General features: G+C 36.6%; 1 protein-coding gene across 8 annotated transcripts in view; it reads left to right on the forward strand.

Annotated features, from left to right (window-relative positions):
• LOC103094472 (membrane cofactor protein-like) overlaps positions 1–20,456 on the forward strand; it is a 64,081-nt gene that overhangs the window by 31,454 nt on the left and 12,171 nt on the right. For 6 of the 8 annotated variants that reach the window (XM_056815872.1, XM_056815867.1, XM_056815868.1 and 3 more), the window contains 3 exons: positions 10,769–10,816; positions 12,728–12,775; positions 19,850–19,894. In XM_056815872.1, the coding sequence (XP_056671850.1) occupies positions 10,769–10,816; positions 12,728–12,775; positions 19,850–19,894 (141 nt within the window). The remainder of the gene's footprint in view (positions 1–10,768; positions 10,817–12,727; positions 12,776–19,849; positions 19,895–20,456) is intronic. The other 2 variants (XM_056815873.1, XM_056815871.1) reach the window with 1 other exon arrangement.

Genomic DNA, 20,456 nt, shown 5'->3' on the forward strand with positions numbered 1-20,456 from the left:
TTGAGACTTGGACCTAGATTTTCCCAGTGTTTAGAGCAGATTTCTAGCCATTCCAGTGATTCTTTGCTCCTACCTGTCATTAAAACCCTATTTTCTGTACACCATTTCCCAGTTCCTTATTCCTGTCAATCTCCCTTATTCTGTTCACCACCTCAATGTCTGTCCCATTCAAGATCTACCTCCCCCTTCCACTAGGCTCTTAAAATATTAGTATGGTAAAAATCTTGCTTCTATCTTAAAATTTTTTTTCTTTCTCCTTCCATCTTTGATTTTACTGAAACTGACTCCCTTCTGGTCACAGCCTCTGGCTTCACTTTCACTCACACCCTCTATCGTGGTCATGGTGGGGGGATTTGGGATCCCCCTTGCTTCTCTGTTGCCTCTTTTGGCTATCACTTTGCCGCCATCCTTCAGTAACCTCACCTCCTCTAAAGTTCACTCACTCCATATATATTAATTAAGATACTGTTAGCAGTTTTCTATCAACTTCTAAAGCATTCTTCTTTTCTCACTGAGTTCATTGCCAGGCTCAAGTTCTTTCCACTCCCCAGCTCCTATCCCCATACATGGGCTTCAGCATCCTTACTGATAGTCCCTTAAAAGCTCTCCTCTCTACTTTCTTCAGCATGTCTTTGTACCGTATTCTTTGTTCATACCACAACCTCCAATCCTTCCACTTTTTGTTCTTTGGGGTCATTACCCATACATTGAATCCACTTGCCTCCCCTGCCCAGTTGTTAACGTATTGATGAATTAATGCAGCACCATACTGGCCTCTTTTCTTGAGCTGTTTATCAACCCTTTCTAGTCTTCCTCTGCTAGACTTCAGACCTAGATTGTTACCATCATTTGTTGCCTTTTGTTCTACTCACATCCTGAATAAAGCTGGAAAAACTCACAAAACTGTGCTAACTAGGCCCTCCAAAAATTTGTTCTATACTCCTGTGGCGAAAATTTATCACACCAATACAGAACTCCAAGCTAAATAATAGGTTTGTTGAGAGGAGGACTATCTCACAATAAAGCCGGTCCCTGGTCCTATCACAACCAGAGAGCTTTAGGAGATGGCATTTTTTATAGAGAGAAATCTTAGGACGTTGTGACAGTGATACAAAAATAGAAAAAGATGCTAAAATCTTTCACATAAGTGGTACTTAATTAGTGATGCACCTGATGATAAAGCAAGTGATTGTAAAAGATCTCTTTGGGTGATTACTTAAGGCTATTATTATTGCTGACCTTTTAAAGGCCCTTATACTTTTGGAGTCTTTTATTGACAATATGAGGAGTCAGCAGTTTAGAGAAACAAGAGGGGCCCTCTGCCTGTGGGATCATCTTGTGCTTGCACCCAAGGCAGGGTGTGGTGAGCTTGGTAGTAACTTTTGGTTATAAGCCTAAGATCAAAATGATGTAAACCAGATTTGATAACCACCCTAAATTGTAACAATCTTGGCTAATCCTTACATTTTTTATAAAGCAAATATATCACTTTGGCTAATCATTCCAAACTAATGATTATGTTATTAAAATAAGCATAAAGGCTAATACTACTATAATCATAAAAGTTGGTAAGGGGTTTCACACTCGCACTCTCAAATGGGCCCTCACTCCTTTAAGGCATTCTTTTTATGGCTCCCTAAGCAATCACTATCCACTCACCACAGCAGCTTTTCCAGATATTTTTATCCCTCCTAAAACTTCAGTTACTTCCTTTCCCCTTACTCCCTAAGCTGAGAACTTTGTCCTTTATTTACCAAGAACTCCCTCTTATCCTTTTTTCATCTTATATCCCTTGTACCCCTTCTTTTTCTCTTTCCTTCTTTCATGAGGAGTTCCTTCTTCTTGCAAAGACTAACCCCTCTACCTGCAGAAGTGATCCTGTTCCATCTCTTCTTGGAGATTGACCCTTTTATTATCCAAACTTACTCATTAATCTTTAGTCTCACCCTGCTTACTGGCTGCTTCCCTAATACCTTCAAATATGCTCATATCTTCCCCTTCCTCCAAAAACCCTTATTTGATTTCTTCATCCTCCCTAGCTATTATCATATACCTCTTCCATTTTGTGGCTGAAATCCCCCAAGGTCATCTATAATTGGTGTTCCATAATACTGACAAGTTCATCAAGCTGCAGTCTAGGAGTCATCCTCTACTCTTTGCTCATTTCTTATTCCCTTATATCCAATATGTTACCCAGTCCTATTTTTATATCTTTAAACATCTTTTGTAAAAGACACTACTATTCCTCTGTTACTGCTACCTCCCTTAGTACTCTACTTTATATCCTAGACTTGCAATAGTGTGCTGGTTGGGCTCCCTACCTCAAGTCTTTCTCCAGTACACTGTCAAATTGATCTTCCTTAAGTGCAGGTCCAATCATATTGCTCTCTCACTCTCCCCTTCATTTAACTCTTAAATTTTTTTTCACTTTATTTTTAAATATCCCTTTTTTACAAGATTCATTTTTTCCCTCCCTTCTTCCCTCCCCCTCCCGGAGCCGACTAGCAATTCCACTGGGTTGTATAAATGTTGTTACTTGATACCTATTTCCATTTTATTCGTTTTTGCTATAGAGCAATTGTTTTTAAGGCCTAAATCCCAAATCACATACCCATATATACATGTGATAAGTGATGTCATATGTTTTGCTTTTGCATTTCTACTCCCATAAGTTCTTTCTCTCAATGTTGATAGCATTCTTTTACCTAAGTCCCTTAGGAGTGTCCAAGCTTCTTGCATTGCTACTAGTAGCAAAGTCCCTTACATTGGATTTTTCCACAGTATCTTACTTTCTGTGTACAGTGTTCTTTTGATTCTGCTTGTTTCACTTGGCATCAGTTCATTGAAGTTCTCCCAGTTCATGTGGAAAGCTTTCAGATCATCAATCCTTACAGCACAATAGTATTTCATCACCATCATATATCACAATTTGTTCAGTCATTCCAACTCTTCCTCATTTTCCAATTTTGTTGCCACCACAAAGAGCACTATGAATATTTTTGTACACATATTTTTCTCTATTATCTCTTTGGGGGACAAACCTAGCAATGGTATTCCTGGATCAAAGGGCAAGCAGTCTTTTAAAGCCCTTTGGGCATAATTCCAAGTTGCTTCCCAGAATGACTGGATTAATTCACAACTCTACCAGCAATGCATTAGTGTCCTGATTTTGCCACATCCCCTTCAACATTTATTATTTTCCTTTACTGTCAGATTGGCCAATCTGCTAGGTGTGAGATGTTACTTCAGTGTTGTTTTGCTTTGCATTTCTGCAATTATGAGATATTTAGAACTCTTTTTCATGTGCTTATTGATAGTTTTGATTTCTTTATCTGAAAACTACCTGTTCATATGAGTCCTTTGGCCATTTGTCAATTGGGGAATGGCTTGATTTTTTGTATAATTTACTTCTCATAAATTTGAGAAATGAGCCCTTTGTCAGAGGTTTTTGTTATGACAAATTTTTCCCAATTTGTTGCTTCCCTTCTGATTTTGATTGGATTGGTCTTGTTTGTACATAAAAATTTTTAATTTAATATAATCAAAATTATTAATTTTATATTTTGTATCTCCTGCTTGGTCTTAAATCCCTCCTTTACCCATAGATCTGACAGATATACTCTTCTATGTTCACCTAATTTGTTTATGGCTTCCCTCTTCAGTCATTTTCCACTCTTGAGTTAATTTTGGTATAGGGCATAAGATGTTGATCTAAACCTAATTTCTGCCATACTGTTTTCCAATTCTTCCAGCAGTTTTTATCAAATAGTGGGTTTTTTTTTTTTTGTCTGAAAAGCTGGGAACTTTGAGTTTTTGGAAAACTATCTTACTACTGTCATTTACTCCAAGTCTATTCCATTGATCCACCCTTCTATCTCTAAGCTAATACCATATAGTTTTGATGATCACTGCTTTATAGTATAATTTGAAATCTGGTAAAGCTAGGCCTCTGTCCTTCACATTTGTTTTGTTATTTCCCTTGATATTTTTGATCTTTTGTTCTTCCAGATGAACTTTGTAATAATTTTTTCTAATTCTATAAAAAAAGTGTTTTGGTAGTTTAATAGATATAGCACTGAATAAGTAAATTAATTTAGGTAGGATTGTCATTTTTATTATATTAGCTCATCCTACCCATGAACAATTTATGTTTTTCCAATTGCTTAGATCTAGTTTTATTTGTGTAAAGAGAGTTTTGTAGTTATGTTCATGTAATTCCTGAATTTGTCTTGGCAAGTAGATTCCTGGTTATTTTATCTTGCCTAGAGTAATTTTAAATGGAGTTTCTTTTTCTCTTGCTGCTGGATTTTGTTGGAAAAATAGAAATTGTTATAAAGAAAAGAGTTAGAGCAAGGTTGCAGAGGCTTGAGACTAACAGAGAGAATTCTAGAATGGGAAAGTAAGGGAGAGTCAGTTAGGTTTAGGGGTTCTTTCTCTGTTTTTGACCTGGAGAGACAGGCTGCTTTTCTTTAGTGGCTGATATTACCCTGAATTCCCTATCCTGTCTTGCTGTCCGGCTTCCTTGCTTGCTTTGTTAATCTATTTTATCTACTACAGTTCCTGGTGATCCTGAACCTCTGGCATCTGATTGTGAGACTAGGCCTGGCTCCTTTTGGATCTAGGACCTTCCCTGGGCCCTATCAGGTTTACACAGACCCTTTCCTTAAAACCAGCTAAGGAGAATTTAGTTTAACTTAGTCAAGAACAAAGACTGGGGAATTTAGGCAGTGAGGAGAGGATTAGAGTAGGGAAAAATCACTCCAAAGAAATCTCTGTGAAGAGATATTAGATCCTGGAGTATTAGTTAGACAAATTAGCTTTAGTTTATCCCATACCCTTCTATCTTATGTCTTTTATTGAACCTACTTCCCATTTCACTGAATGATTCGTGTGCCATCTTAGAGTCAGGCTTCACCTCCACTGGGCTCTGTTGGCCTTCCCAAACCTATTAATCTTCTGATACTGGCCAAAACCTATCCATCTAGTTCCATTCCCTAAATCACCCTCCTAACAATGCTGATGATTTATGTGGGTTTATTTTGTACCCTGCAACTTTGCTAAAGTTATTGATTATTTCTACTAGTTTTTAAGTTGATTTTCTTGGATTTTTTAGGTATACTATTTTTTTAGGTATATTATCATGTCATCTGCAAAGAGTGATAGTTTAGTTTCCTCATTGCCTACTTTGATCCCTTCAATTTCTTTTTCTTCTCTAATTGCTACTGATATTACCACTACTATTTAGTATTGTACTAAAAATGTTAACAGACATTCCCTGATTCACTCCTGATCTTATTGGGAAGGCATCTGACTTACCCTCATTGTAGATGATATTTGCTGATGGTGTTAAATAAATACTTTTTATTATTTTAAGGAAAGGCCCTTCTATTTCTATGCTTTCCAGTGTTTTTAATAGGAATGGAGGTTGTATTTTTTATCAAAGGCTTTTTCTGCATCTATTGAGAAAATCATGTGATTTCTGTTAGTTTGGTTGTTGATATGGCCAGTTATGTGGATGATTTTCCTAATATTAAACCATCCTTGCATTCCTGGGTAATTATTGTTTCAGTGATGATGTTTATTGATCTAGAATAAGCTACTGCTTGTAGACAGGTGAGTGAAAAAAGGGTAGGAGTGGAATGACTCCTAAAACTCTCTCACACTCTCTCTTACTGGTCTATGACAAAGTGGTTCTAACTCAGGAATATGAGAATCCCCTGTGATAAATCAATGTTGATGGAGAGTCTTCCCTAACAGATGATAGAGGGGGTTAAGCCTCCCCCTTGTCCTCTGATTCGGCAGGCAAGTCCTGATCAGCACTTGGCGATGGCTGATCAGTAACCTCAAGGAGTTGGTCACACCAAAGTTTCTTAAATAAGTCCCTTCTTCCAATCTGATTGCATTTGAGTAGATTTAATAAATACAGGATATTTGGAAGTGGGGGAGTTGGTTTGAGGGTAGTGGTGTCCCTATTTTCCAAGTCCCACCGAGGTCCTTCATTCTGACTGCTACAGAGCAAGATCAGAATTTCTCCTTACCTCCCAACTGTAAAAATAATTTTAGCATTGTGACTTAAAATCTAAATTTAATTAGTTGCCAGTGAAAATCCCAAATAATAAAATACCCAAGTCAGCTGGAAATTTATGGTGATTTAATTGATATAGTGGAAAGAGATTAAGAAGTAAGAAGGAAAGGGAGTAGGATTTCTCCTGCTTGGTTAGTGCCAGAAAGAAGACCAGAGGCTCTAGAAAGTAAGGAGGAAGGAATCAGCCTGAATTCCAAAAGGGCTCAGCCAAGATGTCTGAGCCTGAATCAGCTCAAGGGCAAACTCACCTCCAAACCCAGACAAATAGCTGCCACCACGCCAAGATGTTGAAATGCTTAGCATGCTGCCAGCCAGAGTCGCCTCTCCAGGGGAAAAAGGCAGAGAGAGGAAGTGATGTGCCTTATATAGACAGTTTTACGCCGCTTTCCTGCTTATTTGTACCAATGATAGCTTAGCTTGACTTAGGACAGCCATAGGGTCTATCCGCTGTTTCTGATTTGTCATTTGCTATCACGTGCCCGTGTAATGTGGGTGTACACATTCCTGGGTGCTAGACCAAGCAAGATGGAGAGAATCTAAAAATCACAACTATCTAAGGGGTCAAGGTAAGAGTAAGGCAAGTGAAATAAGGCTGGGGGGTGGGGTCTGGCTCTCAGGATGAGTCCAAGGCCCCCACAGGTACAAAGAGACCTGAATCCTTCTTCATGTTGTCAGAGGTATCTCAATGTTGAACAATTCTTTTGGAGAAGTCTAGAGGCTGTCGATTCTGGATGTCTATAAACTGGTTCTTGGCTGATCTCCAGCAAGGCAAAAACCCTCCTTTCACCTTGAGATCAAATCTCAAAAGCCCAGATTTCCTCTTGGAGTTCTCTCAGATCACCGTTCTTCTCCCATGCTCCTCTTCTTCCAATGGTCTTTGCCTGTCAATCATGCCCTCTTCCAATGTTCCATCCTTACCTTTGCATGCTGCTCTTACACCTGGTATAAATCCCACCTGGTTATAGTGAATAATCCTTGTGATAACTTGTAGCTTTTTAGCTAATATTTTTAAAATTTTTTTTTTTTATCTATGTTCATTAAGGCTATTGGTCTATAGTTTTCATTCCCTGTTTTTGATCTTCCTGGCTTGGAAGTCAGTACCATAATTGTATCATAAAAAGAATTTGATAAGTACAACTCCTTTGCCTATTTTGTCAAATAGTTTGTATATTTGATAGAATTCACTTGTGAATCCATCTGGCCCTGAAGATTTTTTCTTAGGGAATTCTTTGATGGTTTGTTCAATTTCTTTTTCTAATACGAGATTATTTAAGTATTCTATTTCCTCTTCTGTTAATCTGGGCAATTTAAATTTTTTGTAAATATGCATCCATTTCACCTAGATTGCCATATAATTGGACAAAATAGTTCTTAATAATTACCTTAATTTCTTCTTCAATAGAGGTGAGAACACCCTTTTCATTCATGATACTGTTAATTTGGTTCTCTTCTTTATTTTTCTTAATTAGATTAACCAATACTTCATTTTGTTTTTTCAAAATACCAGTTCCTAGTCTTATTTATTAGTTCAATAGTTCTGTTACTTTCAATTTTATCAATTTCTCCTTTGATTTTTTGGGATTTTCATTTTGGTCATTATTTGAAGGTTTTTTATTTGTTCTTTTCCTAATTTTTTTTAGTTGCATGCCCAATTCATTAATCTCCTCTTTCTCTTTTTTGTTAATATGGGCACTCAGGTATATAAATACCCCTCCCCCCAGTACTGCTTTTGCAGTATCCTAAAAATTTTGATATGTTGTTTCCTCATTGTCATTCTCTTCAGTGAAATCATTAATTTTGGAGAATCAGATTATCTAATTTCCAATTAATTTTTGATTTGCCTTTCCATGTACATTGACTAATTATGATTCATAATTGCATTATGATCTGAAAAAGTTTCATTGATCATTTCTGCTTTTCTGCATTTTTTTGCATAAATGTTTTGCAAAAACATTTGCAATGTTTTTATACCCTAGTATATTTTCAAGTTTTGTGAATGTACCATGTCCTGATGAAAAGGTTTATTCCTTTTTATCCTTATTTACTTTTCTCCTTATATCTATTAACTTTAATTTTTCCAAGATATCATTCACCTCTCTTTTTTCTTATTTATTTTTTGGTTTTGATTTATCTTGATGTGATAGAGGAAGGTTGAGGTTTCCCACTAGTATAGTTTTATTTTTTTTTTAAAACAGATAATTTTACTATCTGTTTCCTCCTTAAACTCCAATAGTAATCTGAATGCTATATCATTTGGTGCATATGTGTTGAGTACTGATATTTCTTCATTGTCTATACTGTCTTTTATCAGGATGTAAGATAAGGTAACTTCCTTATCTATTTTAATCAGATCTATTTTTATTTTGGCTTTGTCAGATATTATGATTGCAGCTCCTGCCTTCTTTTTCTCAGTTGATGCCCAATAAATTCTGCTCCAGTTTCTTACCTTTACTTTGTGTGTCTACCTGCCTCATGTGTGTTTCTTGTAGATACCATATGGTAGGATTTTGGTTTTTAATCCACTCTGCTATCTGCTTCTGTTTTATGGATGAGTTCATTCCATTCATATTCACTTATGATTACCACCTGTGTATTGCCCATCATTTTGATTTCCTCTTTTAGTCCTGCCCTTTCTTCTTTCAATATTTCCTTCTATAACAGTGCCTTGCTTATAGTCAGTCCCCTTTTCCCCCCACCCTTATTTTACTTTCCTTCCCATCCCCTCCCTTCTTATTCCCCTCTTATTTCTCTTTAAGGTCTACTGATTGCTACCCCCCTTTCCCTTTTAATACTCCCTGCCCCACTCCCCACCTTGGTTATTCCCTCTCAGCTTCCCTGTAGGGTAAGATAGAATTCTATACTCCAATAAATCTGACTGTTCTTTCCTCTCAGAATTGAGTCCACTGAAAGTAAGGTTTAAGTATTATCTCTTCCTCCCCTTCTTACAATAATATTATTCCCTGCCCCATGTGCCTCTTTATGTGGTATAATTCTATTTTTCTTCTTCCTTCAAGCTTCTCCTAGTATCATCCTCTTTTTTTGTCCTCCCTCCCCCCCAATTTTTTTACATATCTTAACTTGATACCACAATCTCTGCCTATGAATAATTCTTCTATCTACTATGATAATGAAAACAATGTTTAAGTGTTACAGATATTTTTCCATAAAGGAATATAATCAATTTGACCTTACTGAAGCCTTTATAATTCTCCCACCCCCTTCTTGTTTGCCTTTTTATTGTTCACTTGAATTTTGTATTTGGACATCAAATTTTCCATTTAGTTCTGGTCTTTTTCTTTAGGAATGCTTAGAAATCTTCTATTTTGTTAAATGCCCATACTTTCCCTTGAAAATATATAGTCAGTTTTGATGGGTTGGTGATTCTTGGTTGTAGACCCAATTCTCTTGTCTTCTTAAATGTTATATTCCAAGCCTTGAGGTCCTTTAGTCTGGAGACTGCCTGATCATGTGTAATCCTGACTGGGGTTCCTTGATATATGAATTGTCTGTTTCTGGCTGCTTGCAATATTTTCTCCTTGGCCTGGAAGCTTTTGAATTTGGCTATAACATTCCTTTGTGGGATTTAATGTAGGGGGTGCTTTATGGAGTCTTTCAATGTCTATTTTGCCCTCTTATTCAAGAATATTGGCAGTTTTCTTGGATAATTTCTTGTGATATGATGCCAAGAATTTTATTTTTTTTCCCAGGCTTTCAGGTAGACCGATAATTCTCAAATTGTCTCACCTGGATCTGTTTTCCAGGTCATTTGTCTTTTCAGTGAGATATTTCATGTCTCCTATTTTTTCCATTCTTTTGATTTTGCTTTATTAATTCTTGCTGTCTTATGAGATCATTGGCTTCTACTTGCCCAAATTTAGTCTTTAAAGACTGATTTTCAGCTATTATCTTTTGATGTTCCTTTTCGATTTGATCTATCCTGTTACTATGCTACCATCTTAGCTCCCCCTTCATTTAACTCTAATGCCCTGTTTATCAACTGTGGGATCCAAAATAAAATCCTCTGTTTAATGTTCAAAACCTTCCATAACCTGAGCCTCTTTTACTTTCAGTCTCCTTAAATGCACCCTCCTCTTCCCTTGTGTACTCCTGTGATCCAGTGGCACTGGCCCCTTTGCTTTACCTCCCACAAGATATTCCATCTCCTAACTTGAGGAATTTTCTTATTGTCCTCTCTATACCTGACTTATCTCTGTGTTCTGGCTTCCATCGAGACTGAGCCAAAATTCTAAGTACAAGAAAACTTTCCCTATTCTCCTAAATCCTAGTTTCTTCCCTCTATTGATTATTTCTAATTTGTCTCACACACACACACACACACACACACACACACACACACACACACACACACATATGTATGCATGCATTTACACACACACACCTTGTTGAACAAGGTTGTTTATTTGTTGTCTCCCCCATTTGGTTGTGAGCACCTTGAGAAGTCAGAGTTTCTTTAAAGGTCTTCTTTTTTTGGTTTTTCTTTGTATCCCTAGCTCTTAGCATAGTTCCTGGCACATAGCACATTCTTAATGCATGCTTGTTAACTTACAATGAAGAAAAATTTCAGGAATTTTTACTTATGGAAAAGATAAAACTAACTTTATACTAAGGTCAGTAACTCTTAAGCTTTTTAAAATAATTTACTTTCCTTTTTTGAATTTCTAGCATCTGGTCTTCCTTCCAGTCAAGCACCACCTGCTACAAGTAGACCAGGTTCAGTAATTTCCTCATTTAATGTATATTTTTAAGAAATCTTATAATACTTTGGCTTATCACTCATTTGCTATTTTCATTGAATGCAAAATGCAGTGGTGATAGAAATGAAATAAGATGTGTAGTAAAAAGGGAAGAGAGAAGGGCAGCTAGGTAGCACAGTGGGCAGAGTGCCAGGCCTCTGGCACTCTGGAAGGTGGGTTTAAATTTGGCCTCAGACACTTACTATCTGTGTAACTCTGGGTAAGTGAACCTCAGTTGCCTAGCCCTCACTGCTCCACTGCCTTAGAATCAATACTTTATATCAATTTTAAGACCAAAAGTAAGTTTTAAAGAAAGAAAAGGGAAGAAAGTCCAAGATTCAATTCTTCCCACCTCTACCCCCTGCAGTATCTATTTCCAATGGTTATTTAGTGACTCTTACTCACTATTCCATAACCTAACATGGTTGGTGCCTTTTATGAAATGCATCATACTTTTTCAGAATTCACTCCATTTATTGTGTTCTGAACTATGGAGGTATTCTAGATCTGAGAACTGTTCTTACATGACCAGTGCAGTATCAGAAGCACTCACCTAATACTTTCTCCTATTCTTGCTCTGAACCTTCCCATACTCTACTGTTGCTGGAAGGAAGAATTGGGATATTGGTCCACTTCTGCAAATGATACCTGAACATTTCATTCGGTCATAAAAGCATAGCTAGAAGGGACCATGGAAGTCCTTTAGTTCAGTCCCCTCATTTTATAGATGAGGAAATGAGGCCTAAGAAAGATGTGGCCACACAGTGAGTTGAAGGGATTAAAACTCCATTGAAGTACAGGAGCTTCACAAAATCTTACCAAGTAAATATATAAGATTTTCAGATTCTTTGATTTTAAGAACTAAGTAACACTGAGTAAATGCTTAAGGAGAGTTTTTAAAGTTCCATTAATGCTGTCCCATTTCCAATGATCTTATTCAATTTATCCCTCCTCGGAGTTTCAAGAGGAAATGCTTTATGTTTTTCATCTCTTTCAGCTTTATTTCTTCCTTGTTAGGGGCCTTTGATTTGCGGTCTTAGAGGAGAAAGTAGACAGTAATTGACAAAATGAGAGAAATGCTGTTTTCCAAAATTAAATACAAAAGGACTTAAATTGACAACAGTAGTGATCAAGCCTTTAGCCCTTCCCAGAGGAAAGTGGACATCTGGATATGGCACTTGAATGTTTTGAAGATCAAATGAGATAATATCAGTATTTTGAAAATCTTTTAAAAATGCTTTAAAAATATTATTTTCTGTCAACAGTGATAAAAATATGCCATGATATTTTTTTCTCCTAAGTAAGATATAAAATATCTTAGCTAGGAGTTATTCCTATGTGCTGATTATATACTGCAATTGAACTAATCTTCAGCCTAAGATTCCCAAATAGGATGTGGGTATGGCAATATCCCATAAATATATTCTATTTATAGGTGTGTGTATACATATATAGCATTCACACACACATATGTATGTATATATGACATAGCTATGTTTTAAAGGATTCGTTTTATTTCATTATCACTTTTACTCATTGACAACTCATCTATACTCTCATATCTATTGTGAACTCACGATTGTGTTTCACCCTATCAAACAACCTAGTGTGTATTTAATTTGATTTTTGTAGTTTTTCATAGGAGTTGAGCATTTTATATAGGTTTGTAAAGTTTCCATGGTAATGGTGTTGAAAACTCTTAAATAGGAAAGAATAGGAAATGGTCAATAATATTCCAAATTTATTAGGCAAAGAGAAATTGGAGTTTTTATTTCTGGAGATTAAAAGAACAAGAACTTTTAATATCTATACCGATGAAATTAGAGTAGCAGTTCCTAAATTTTGTTTTTAATTATTAAATATGCCTTTCTTTTGGGGATTTTTCTAGGAACAACTATTGCTTCTCAAACAAAGCCACCTGTCTCAAGACAACCAGGTTCAGTAATTCTTCATTTAACATTTTTTATATGAATCTTACTTTGTTTTGATGCTATTCACCCACCATCTTTTATATCCCTAAGCATTAGGACAATAGAAATGATACTGTTAATATAAAAATTGGGAATCTGGCTGGAGATTTTTAATGGTTTATTGATAGAAAGGAACAGGTGAGAGATGAGAGTGTGAGAAGCTGGAGGTAGGTTGAGCTTAAAAACTGTTTACCCTAAATATGACTTCTCCATTTAGCTGACTCTTCCCCAGTAGCAATGAGGGCCAAACTCAGAAGTAAAGAGAGAGCTTGTGCTTCCTGGCTCAGGACTAATATAACTCCCTAACTCCTCTTCCCTCCATAGTGACATTGCATGCTGAAGGTCAGGCTAATGCCAAATGCTTATGTTGGAGATTAGGCATGGAGGTAATTTTCCTCACACAATCCCAACAGCCACCCATACCCATCCCCCTGATTCTTGATGTTAAATCTCCTTACTTGGGTTTACAGGAGATTAACATGTCAGATCTCCCCAATGAATCATTCCACATATGAAGTCTGTACATTTAAAATTCCCTCACTATACATAGAGGAAGTTACAACAATTTGGGAGTAAAAGGAAAGAGAGAGAAAAAAGTGATCGATAGGCTCATTGACAAAAATCCAATTGGGGGCACTCCTCTCTGGCATAAGAGTTTACAATCAGGATAAATGGTAGGCTCAACCCCCCTTCAGTTCAATTCATTATATCCAAAAGTTCACTCCAGATCTCTTGATGTAGTGTGTGATTTCTGCAAGAATTCTTATAATATCTTATCCAGAAGATCCACTTTCCTGGTTCAGAGTGTTTACAATTTTCTTTTCCTGAAATTACTTTAAAAGATCTTAAACTTTGTATTTTAAGATAATTATACAATCTCTACCTCAGAAGGGTATATGCCAACACTAGAATTGCCCCAGGATGCCTGGCTAAGCTATAAAGTAAATGAATCAATTTTCCCAAAAACAAGGGGAGAGAGAAAAATTAGATTAAAAATATACAAAAATCCTATATGCATAAAAATATGAGTAAAAATTAAAATCATAGACCCTTGATTCATCATCAAACTCCACTTGAGATAGCTGTATCCTACAAACATGCAGGACAGTTGTGGCAATATTACACTTATCCATTGTCGGTCAGAACTACAGAAAATTGCCATATTACAAAAGAGAAAAGGATAAACGTTTGAGGTAAAAGGAAAAAATGATTCCCTGGTCTGATTTCTCCTTCAATCACAAGGATAGGAAGCCAAAGTGAAAATGAGAGATAAATGCATAAACTTCAGTGACTGGGTTTGCCAGACAACTGCTTCCCCAAATCCCTGAGACAAGTTCTCTGCCTTGGCATAGATCCTCACCAATCCCACAGGGATTGTTGGTCTCCTTGACCCTGTGCTTCTTTGAACTTTTGAGTGGCTCATTAGTAGTTCCTTCTTCTGAAATCAGACAACAAATATCATTTGAAGTCCCATAATATTTAACCACCAATGGCAGGTTGCCATAGTCTAAAACTTTTGGGTATGCAGTGTTATCAGGGCTAATAGGTATTGTAAACTTATTCTTCAAAATCAAAATATCAATACTGATCACATTTACTCAAGTTTAAAAAAAATAAAATTTCAATTAGAAAGAAGAAAAAAATCAAAAAGAAAATCATATTCTACCTTCCATTAAACAATGGGCCAGTCAAACAGAGGCTTAACAAAAAGATTTATCGCCAAAAAAGAGAGCTATTTCCTGTCTAATCTGGCCATGATCCATAGTGCAAGTGTACATAGCTTTTTCTCCTGGTAAAAGCTTGGTGTAAGCTTTGCTGCAACAGCTAATATAAATTGTAAAAAGCACCACGGTTCTCAGGATTAGAAAAGCTCATTTGGTTATAGTAGCAAACAAACCAGTTCCCTGTAGGCATGACAGGTTCCACCATGCACCATCAGATGTCACATGAGTCTTACTGAATGTCATTTAAAATCCTTTGAAGATCATGGATATTTGTCACAATTTCACCAGATCTATTTATTATTTATATAAGAGCAACAAGATTGATTAATATGGACACACATACCTTCCAATGTGGCTGTACATAAAGCATGCTGATTAAATGCCTGGTAAGTGGGGCAGGCTGCACATACACCCTAGAGGCTATGTTATACCAGAGGCTATCCAGAGTCTATGATACCCTGAGTGCTAAAGGGGCCACTCCTGTGACAGATATGCATATTTGGTGATAGATGCTTCTAGAGAGTACAGGCTTCCCTTCAGATGACACCCACACCCCCTCAGTCTGTTTTTCTTTAAACTCAATATTTTATGCCTCCTAATGAGAGAATCTTAAATGTATAGACTCCATATGTGGAATGATTCATTGGGGAGACATGTAAATTTCCTGGGAAGCCAAGGATGAGGAAACTTAACATGCTGGTCTCCCAAAGAATTAGAAGGGGAGATTGTGTGAAGGAAATTATTAAGAGGACATTGATTACAAGGATAGAATCTAAAATGGCCAGCCACTGGGGTCAGTAGAAAAGCCAGCAATTAAAGTAGGGGACAACAAGGCAGAGTGAGCATCCCCTGGCTGCTCAGTGGAAGAAGGAAGGGAGGGCAATGGCTCACAAGATGTGACATGTGAGAGTCAGTGGGCTGAGAGAAAGTTAGATAAATTGAGGCCAGAAAGGTTTGGTCTCTACTTTAAAGTTTGGCTTCTTTTGAATTTGGACTGACTAGGAGGAGGGGGAAGAGCCAGCTAAATGGAGATGCCATATTCAGGGTAAACTTTCTTTAAGATCAATCTACCTTCAGCTTCTCACTCTTTCATCTCTTACCTACACCTTTCTATCAATAAACCATTAAAAATCTCTAGTCAGACTCCCAGTTTTTATATTAACAACACTATACTATCAGAAAGAAGGGAAGTGGAAAGGATATGTACTGTTCTCCTTCCTGTGACTCTCGTTAGTGAAGATCAGTGTTTCTTTTCTAGTTGTTCCTTGGAGAAGTGACAACCGAAATACTTTGCTGTTCCACTCTTTAGAATACACATAGTTTGGTGTATTTACTCATTTAGTAAACATCTATTAAATACCTACCTACTACAAGCAAAGTTTTGTGCTAGATTAGAACAATTCTGAAAGGACCAGGGAAGTTCCTCCTTCCCTTTTTTTAAGTGAGCCTCAGAATAGATTTATCTTTTCTAAAAAATAAATATCTGTTGTCTTCATATCACTCACCCACATTTTACAATGCATCCCTCCCAGAGAGGAGTCCTCTATAACAACAATGAATTAAAAAAAGAGGAGGGGGAAGCAGTTCAACAAAACTAACCAACAAAATGATTTTTCTGTACCCTCTAGTCCCCACCATTGCATAGAGGAGAAAGTGCTTACTTCTCATATCTTTGCACTGGGACACACTCAAGTCATTGCAATTTCTCATTCATAGGATCTTAGATTTTGAGAGTTGGAATGGACCTCTAGGCCATCCCAAACATCAGAGGAAAGTCCACTGTAATATACTCAGCAAGTGCTCATCCAACATTTGCTTGAAGACCTCCAAAGAGGGGGAACCATCCACCTCTTTAGTCAGACCATTATCCCTTTGAACACATCTAATCATTAGTGAGTGTGACAGCAAGCCTAAATTGACCTCTTTCCAACTTAGACCTCTTTGTCAAAACAATGGGTCTAATCTGTTTCATAAAAAACAGCCCTTCAAGGTTCAGCATCAGATAACCCATAACTCTTGATTCTTCTCTTTCCCAGGCCAATTGGCCTTAGGTCCTTCATTTAATTTTCATCAGACCTGGATCCAAGGCCTTGTACCATTCTAGTTGGCCTCCTGGATGTTCTAGCTTATTCATGCCCTTCATAAAATGTAGGGCCCAGAGTTGAGCACGGTATTCCAGATACAGTCTATTGGACCACATAGTAAAGTGGGACTATACTCCATAATCCTGAAAGCTTTGCTTTTTGTAGTGCAGCTCAAGACATGTTAGTCTCTTTGTGCTATCACACTATTAATTCGTTAGGCTTTATTCCAACAGAAGCCTCAGATGTTTTTCAGAATAAAGTCTATTATGGCTTACCTATCTTATGAAATAGATTTCTTTTTGTACATGAGTGTGAAATTTTGCATTTATCCTGTCAACATGGAAATCTAGAAATCCCCAGTTTATTTAGTTTGAGGGTAGAAACCCCAGCTTTTGACCTTGTCACAGGAGAGGTTTCCCCCTAAGGGAAGGTCCCTCTTCACCAGACAATAGACATCCACTTCAGATTTGGCACAGTAGGTAGCACGTCAGTCTTGAAAGCTGAAGATCCCGAGTTAAATCCTTGGAAGGAGGATGTGATATACTGGGAAAGGCTTCTGGAGACAAAAGAGCTACTTGACTTCGGATGGGATTTACCTCCCCACCTGAAGTGGATGTAAAAGCATAAAGTAAAAGCATAAAGCTGGGCAGCTAGGTGGTGCGGTGGATAGTGCTAAGTCTGGAGTCAGGAATTCATCTTCCTAGGTTAAAATCTGCCCTCAAACACTAGCTGTGTGACCTTGGGCAAGTCACTTAACCACGTTTGCCTCAGTTTCCTCATCTTTACAGTGAGTTAGAGAAGGAAATGACAAATGCTCTAGTATCTGTCAAGAAAACCTCAAAATTGGGTCATGAAGAGTCAGATATAATATAACAACAAAAAAGCATAGGGCCAAGCACAGATACCTAACCGCTAGAGACCTCCTGCCACATTGACATTGAAACAATAACAACTATTCTCTGAATCCATCTAATTGTATTATCTACTTTTTATCTTTCCATCTCCTCTACAAAAATAATATAAGATATTTTTCAAGTTTTCTTAAAATATGATAAACTATATCAGTTACATCAGTATTCCCTTCAAGTCTACTAGCTTAATAATCCTATCAAAAAAGGAAATGAGGTCAGTTTGATTATGACCTGTTCTTGATGAAACTGCACTGGCTCCTTGTAATCATTACTTTCCTTTTTAGATGTTTGCCAACCATCTCTTGATGATCTTTTGTAGTTATTTTCCCAGAAACTAAAGCCAAGCCATACTTTGCTGACTCTTATCTTTTCTCTTGTGAAAAATCATGTGAAAAAAAATTGCATTTTTTATGATCTTTCATGTTTCACTGACACTGACCTAACAGTCACATATCTACCAATTCTTCCTGGACTCAAGGATATAGGTCATCTGGATCATGTAACTTGAATTCATCAAAGTCAGCTAGGTACTCTTTCTGGCTCCTTAACTTGGGTGTTAACTTCATTGGTACAATTTTTGTTCTTTCATTTCCATGGGCATCCTCTCTTGCTGAAAAAATAGAAAGCCAAATAAGGACTGAGCCTTCTCTTTGTTGTTGCTTTCCATTCCTCATGCTTTTATCTCACCAACTATCAAAAAAAAACAAAACCTAGAAAATAATTAGAAACAAAAGGTGTTCATTTGAGGAATCTGAACAAATTATGTTTATGAATGGAATAAATGAGTATTTTTCATTAATAAACAATTAAAGGAATATTTTTCAGTGACAACTCAATACTTGTATAAGTTGATACAGAGCCAAGTGAGCAGAATCAGGACATTTTATACAATAACTACAACATTATAAAGAAAAACAATTTCAAAAGACCTAAGTACTTTAAATAAATATAATGATCAACTATGATTCCAGAATAGGCCTGCTACTGACTTCCTAACAAAAGAGGTGATGAAATTATGTTATAGATCAGTGATGGTGAACCTTTTAGAGATGGAGTGCCAGGCTCACCCCAAAATGAGTGCTGTGCCTGTTCCCCTGGTGCAGCGGTTCTCAACCTCTCAATTTGTAGCAATGAGAATACATAATGCATATCAGGTATTTACATTCCGAATCATAACTGTAGCAAAATTACAGTTTTGAAATAGCCACCAAAATAATTTTTTGGTTTGGGGTCACTGCAACATGAGGAACTGTATTGCGGGGTCACGGCATTAGAAAGGTTGAGAACCACTGCCCTAGTGACTGTGTGCTATGCCCCTTCCCCCAATCAAGTGCAGAGTATGTCCCCTTTACTCCACAGAGGGGAGGGAGAAAACTGAGCATAGGGGAGGGTAACATGAGTGTGAAAAAATGCCATCAGGTCTGATGGAGAGGAGGAGGGGAATAGCTCCACCTGAATCCTTCTGCCTTTCTACTAGTGAAGGGGGAGGGGGGATTGGGGCGTGCACACCCATAGAGAGTGCTCTGTGTGCCTTCTTTGGTGTCCATGCCATAGGTTCACCATCCTTGTTATATATGAAGACACAGTTTGTAACATGATCAACAAGTAGATCATTATTTTGTTTTACTATGATTGTTAGAAATTTTTTTCTCTACTTTGGAGAGGCTTTAAATGGGAGAAATGTGATTATGTAGCCAAAAAAGAAAGAAAAAAGGATCATTGAGCCATTTTTTAAATGCATAGAGAAAAATTGATCAATGTTCATCTCATTAATTAAATTATTCTTTTAAAATGTCCCTCAAAAGAATAATTTATCTATATAAGTATTAAGTGTTCTTTGGAATACTGACTTCTATATAGTTTACATATTTTGAAATTACTTTAAATGACTGTTTTCTTTTACATTTTCTTTCTAAATTTTATCACTATATCGAAATATTCATTTTTGAGTTTATTTGTAACCTACTTAAACAATCAATTGTAGTTATTTGTTGATTTGTAAGTAAATCATGTCATCAGTAAATAAGGATAGTTAACTCTTTTCTTATTGCTCTCATTGGTGTTTCTGGAACTGTGTCAAATAACAGACTTATTCCTGTATTGATTAAGAAAACTTCTTGCATTTTCCACTGCATATAATAGAAATAGACTTCTGAAATTTTAGTGATAAAACAAAACTTTAACAGTTGATTAGAAGTTTATAAGAAAAATAAAATTGCAAGAGTTTTCCTTTTAAGAGATAAAAGGTAAAACAGTACTGATAGGTATCATTGTACTCATCTCAATTTTTGACTGAATTTACTTTCTTTTTTATTTTCTAGGACCTTCTCTTCCTCCCGTTGAAGAACCACCCTCAGGCCAAATGAGTTCAGTAATTCCTTATGTAATATTAATAATGCAGACAGGAGAAGTTATTTGCTATGGCCCATTATATTATATAATGGAGAGGAAAATTAAAGACTAGACTATTCTTTCATACTTCCCCTGTTTTTATTTCTCTGGTTGGTTATTTCTTGTTGATTATTCCTCGGTAAAGTGTTGCCTCTAATGCAAGAGTTCTTAAGGTTGTGGACACCTATGGCTTCACACAGTGCTAGCCTATTATAGGTATTTAATAAATGCTTACTATCCACTGACTGGCTATGATAGGCAAATGAAGCCTATGAACTTATTCTTGGAATAATATTTTAGTTTAAATAAAATATTTAAAGCTATAAAGAAAACTAGTTATTGAAATAAAGTTATGAAAATATTTTTTTTAAGTGCACAGAATCCAAGTTAAAAACCCCCGCTTTAATGAGTGAGGTTAACCAAGAGCTTTTTGTTCACCTGAATGCAACTGATTTTTTTCCTTCTGCACCTTAAAATGCTCTTAAAGGGTCTTAACTGCAAACAGTTTTTCCATCATCCAAGCAGTACCTCTAACTC

The sequence above is a fragment of the Monodelphis domestica genome, chromosome 2, assembly GCF_027887165.1.
Source record: "Monodelphis domestica isolate mMonDom1 chromosome 2, mMonDom1.pri, whole genome shotgun sequence".
In the NCBI taxonomy this organism is placed as follows: Eukaryota; Metazoa; Chordata; class Mammalia; order Didelphimorphia; family Didelphidae; genus Monodelphis; species Monodelphis domestica.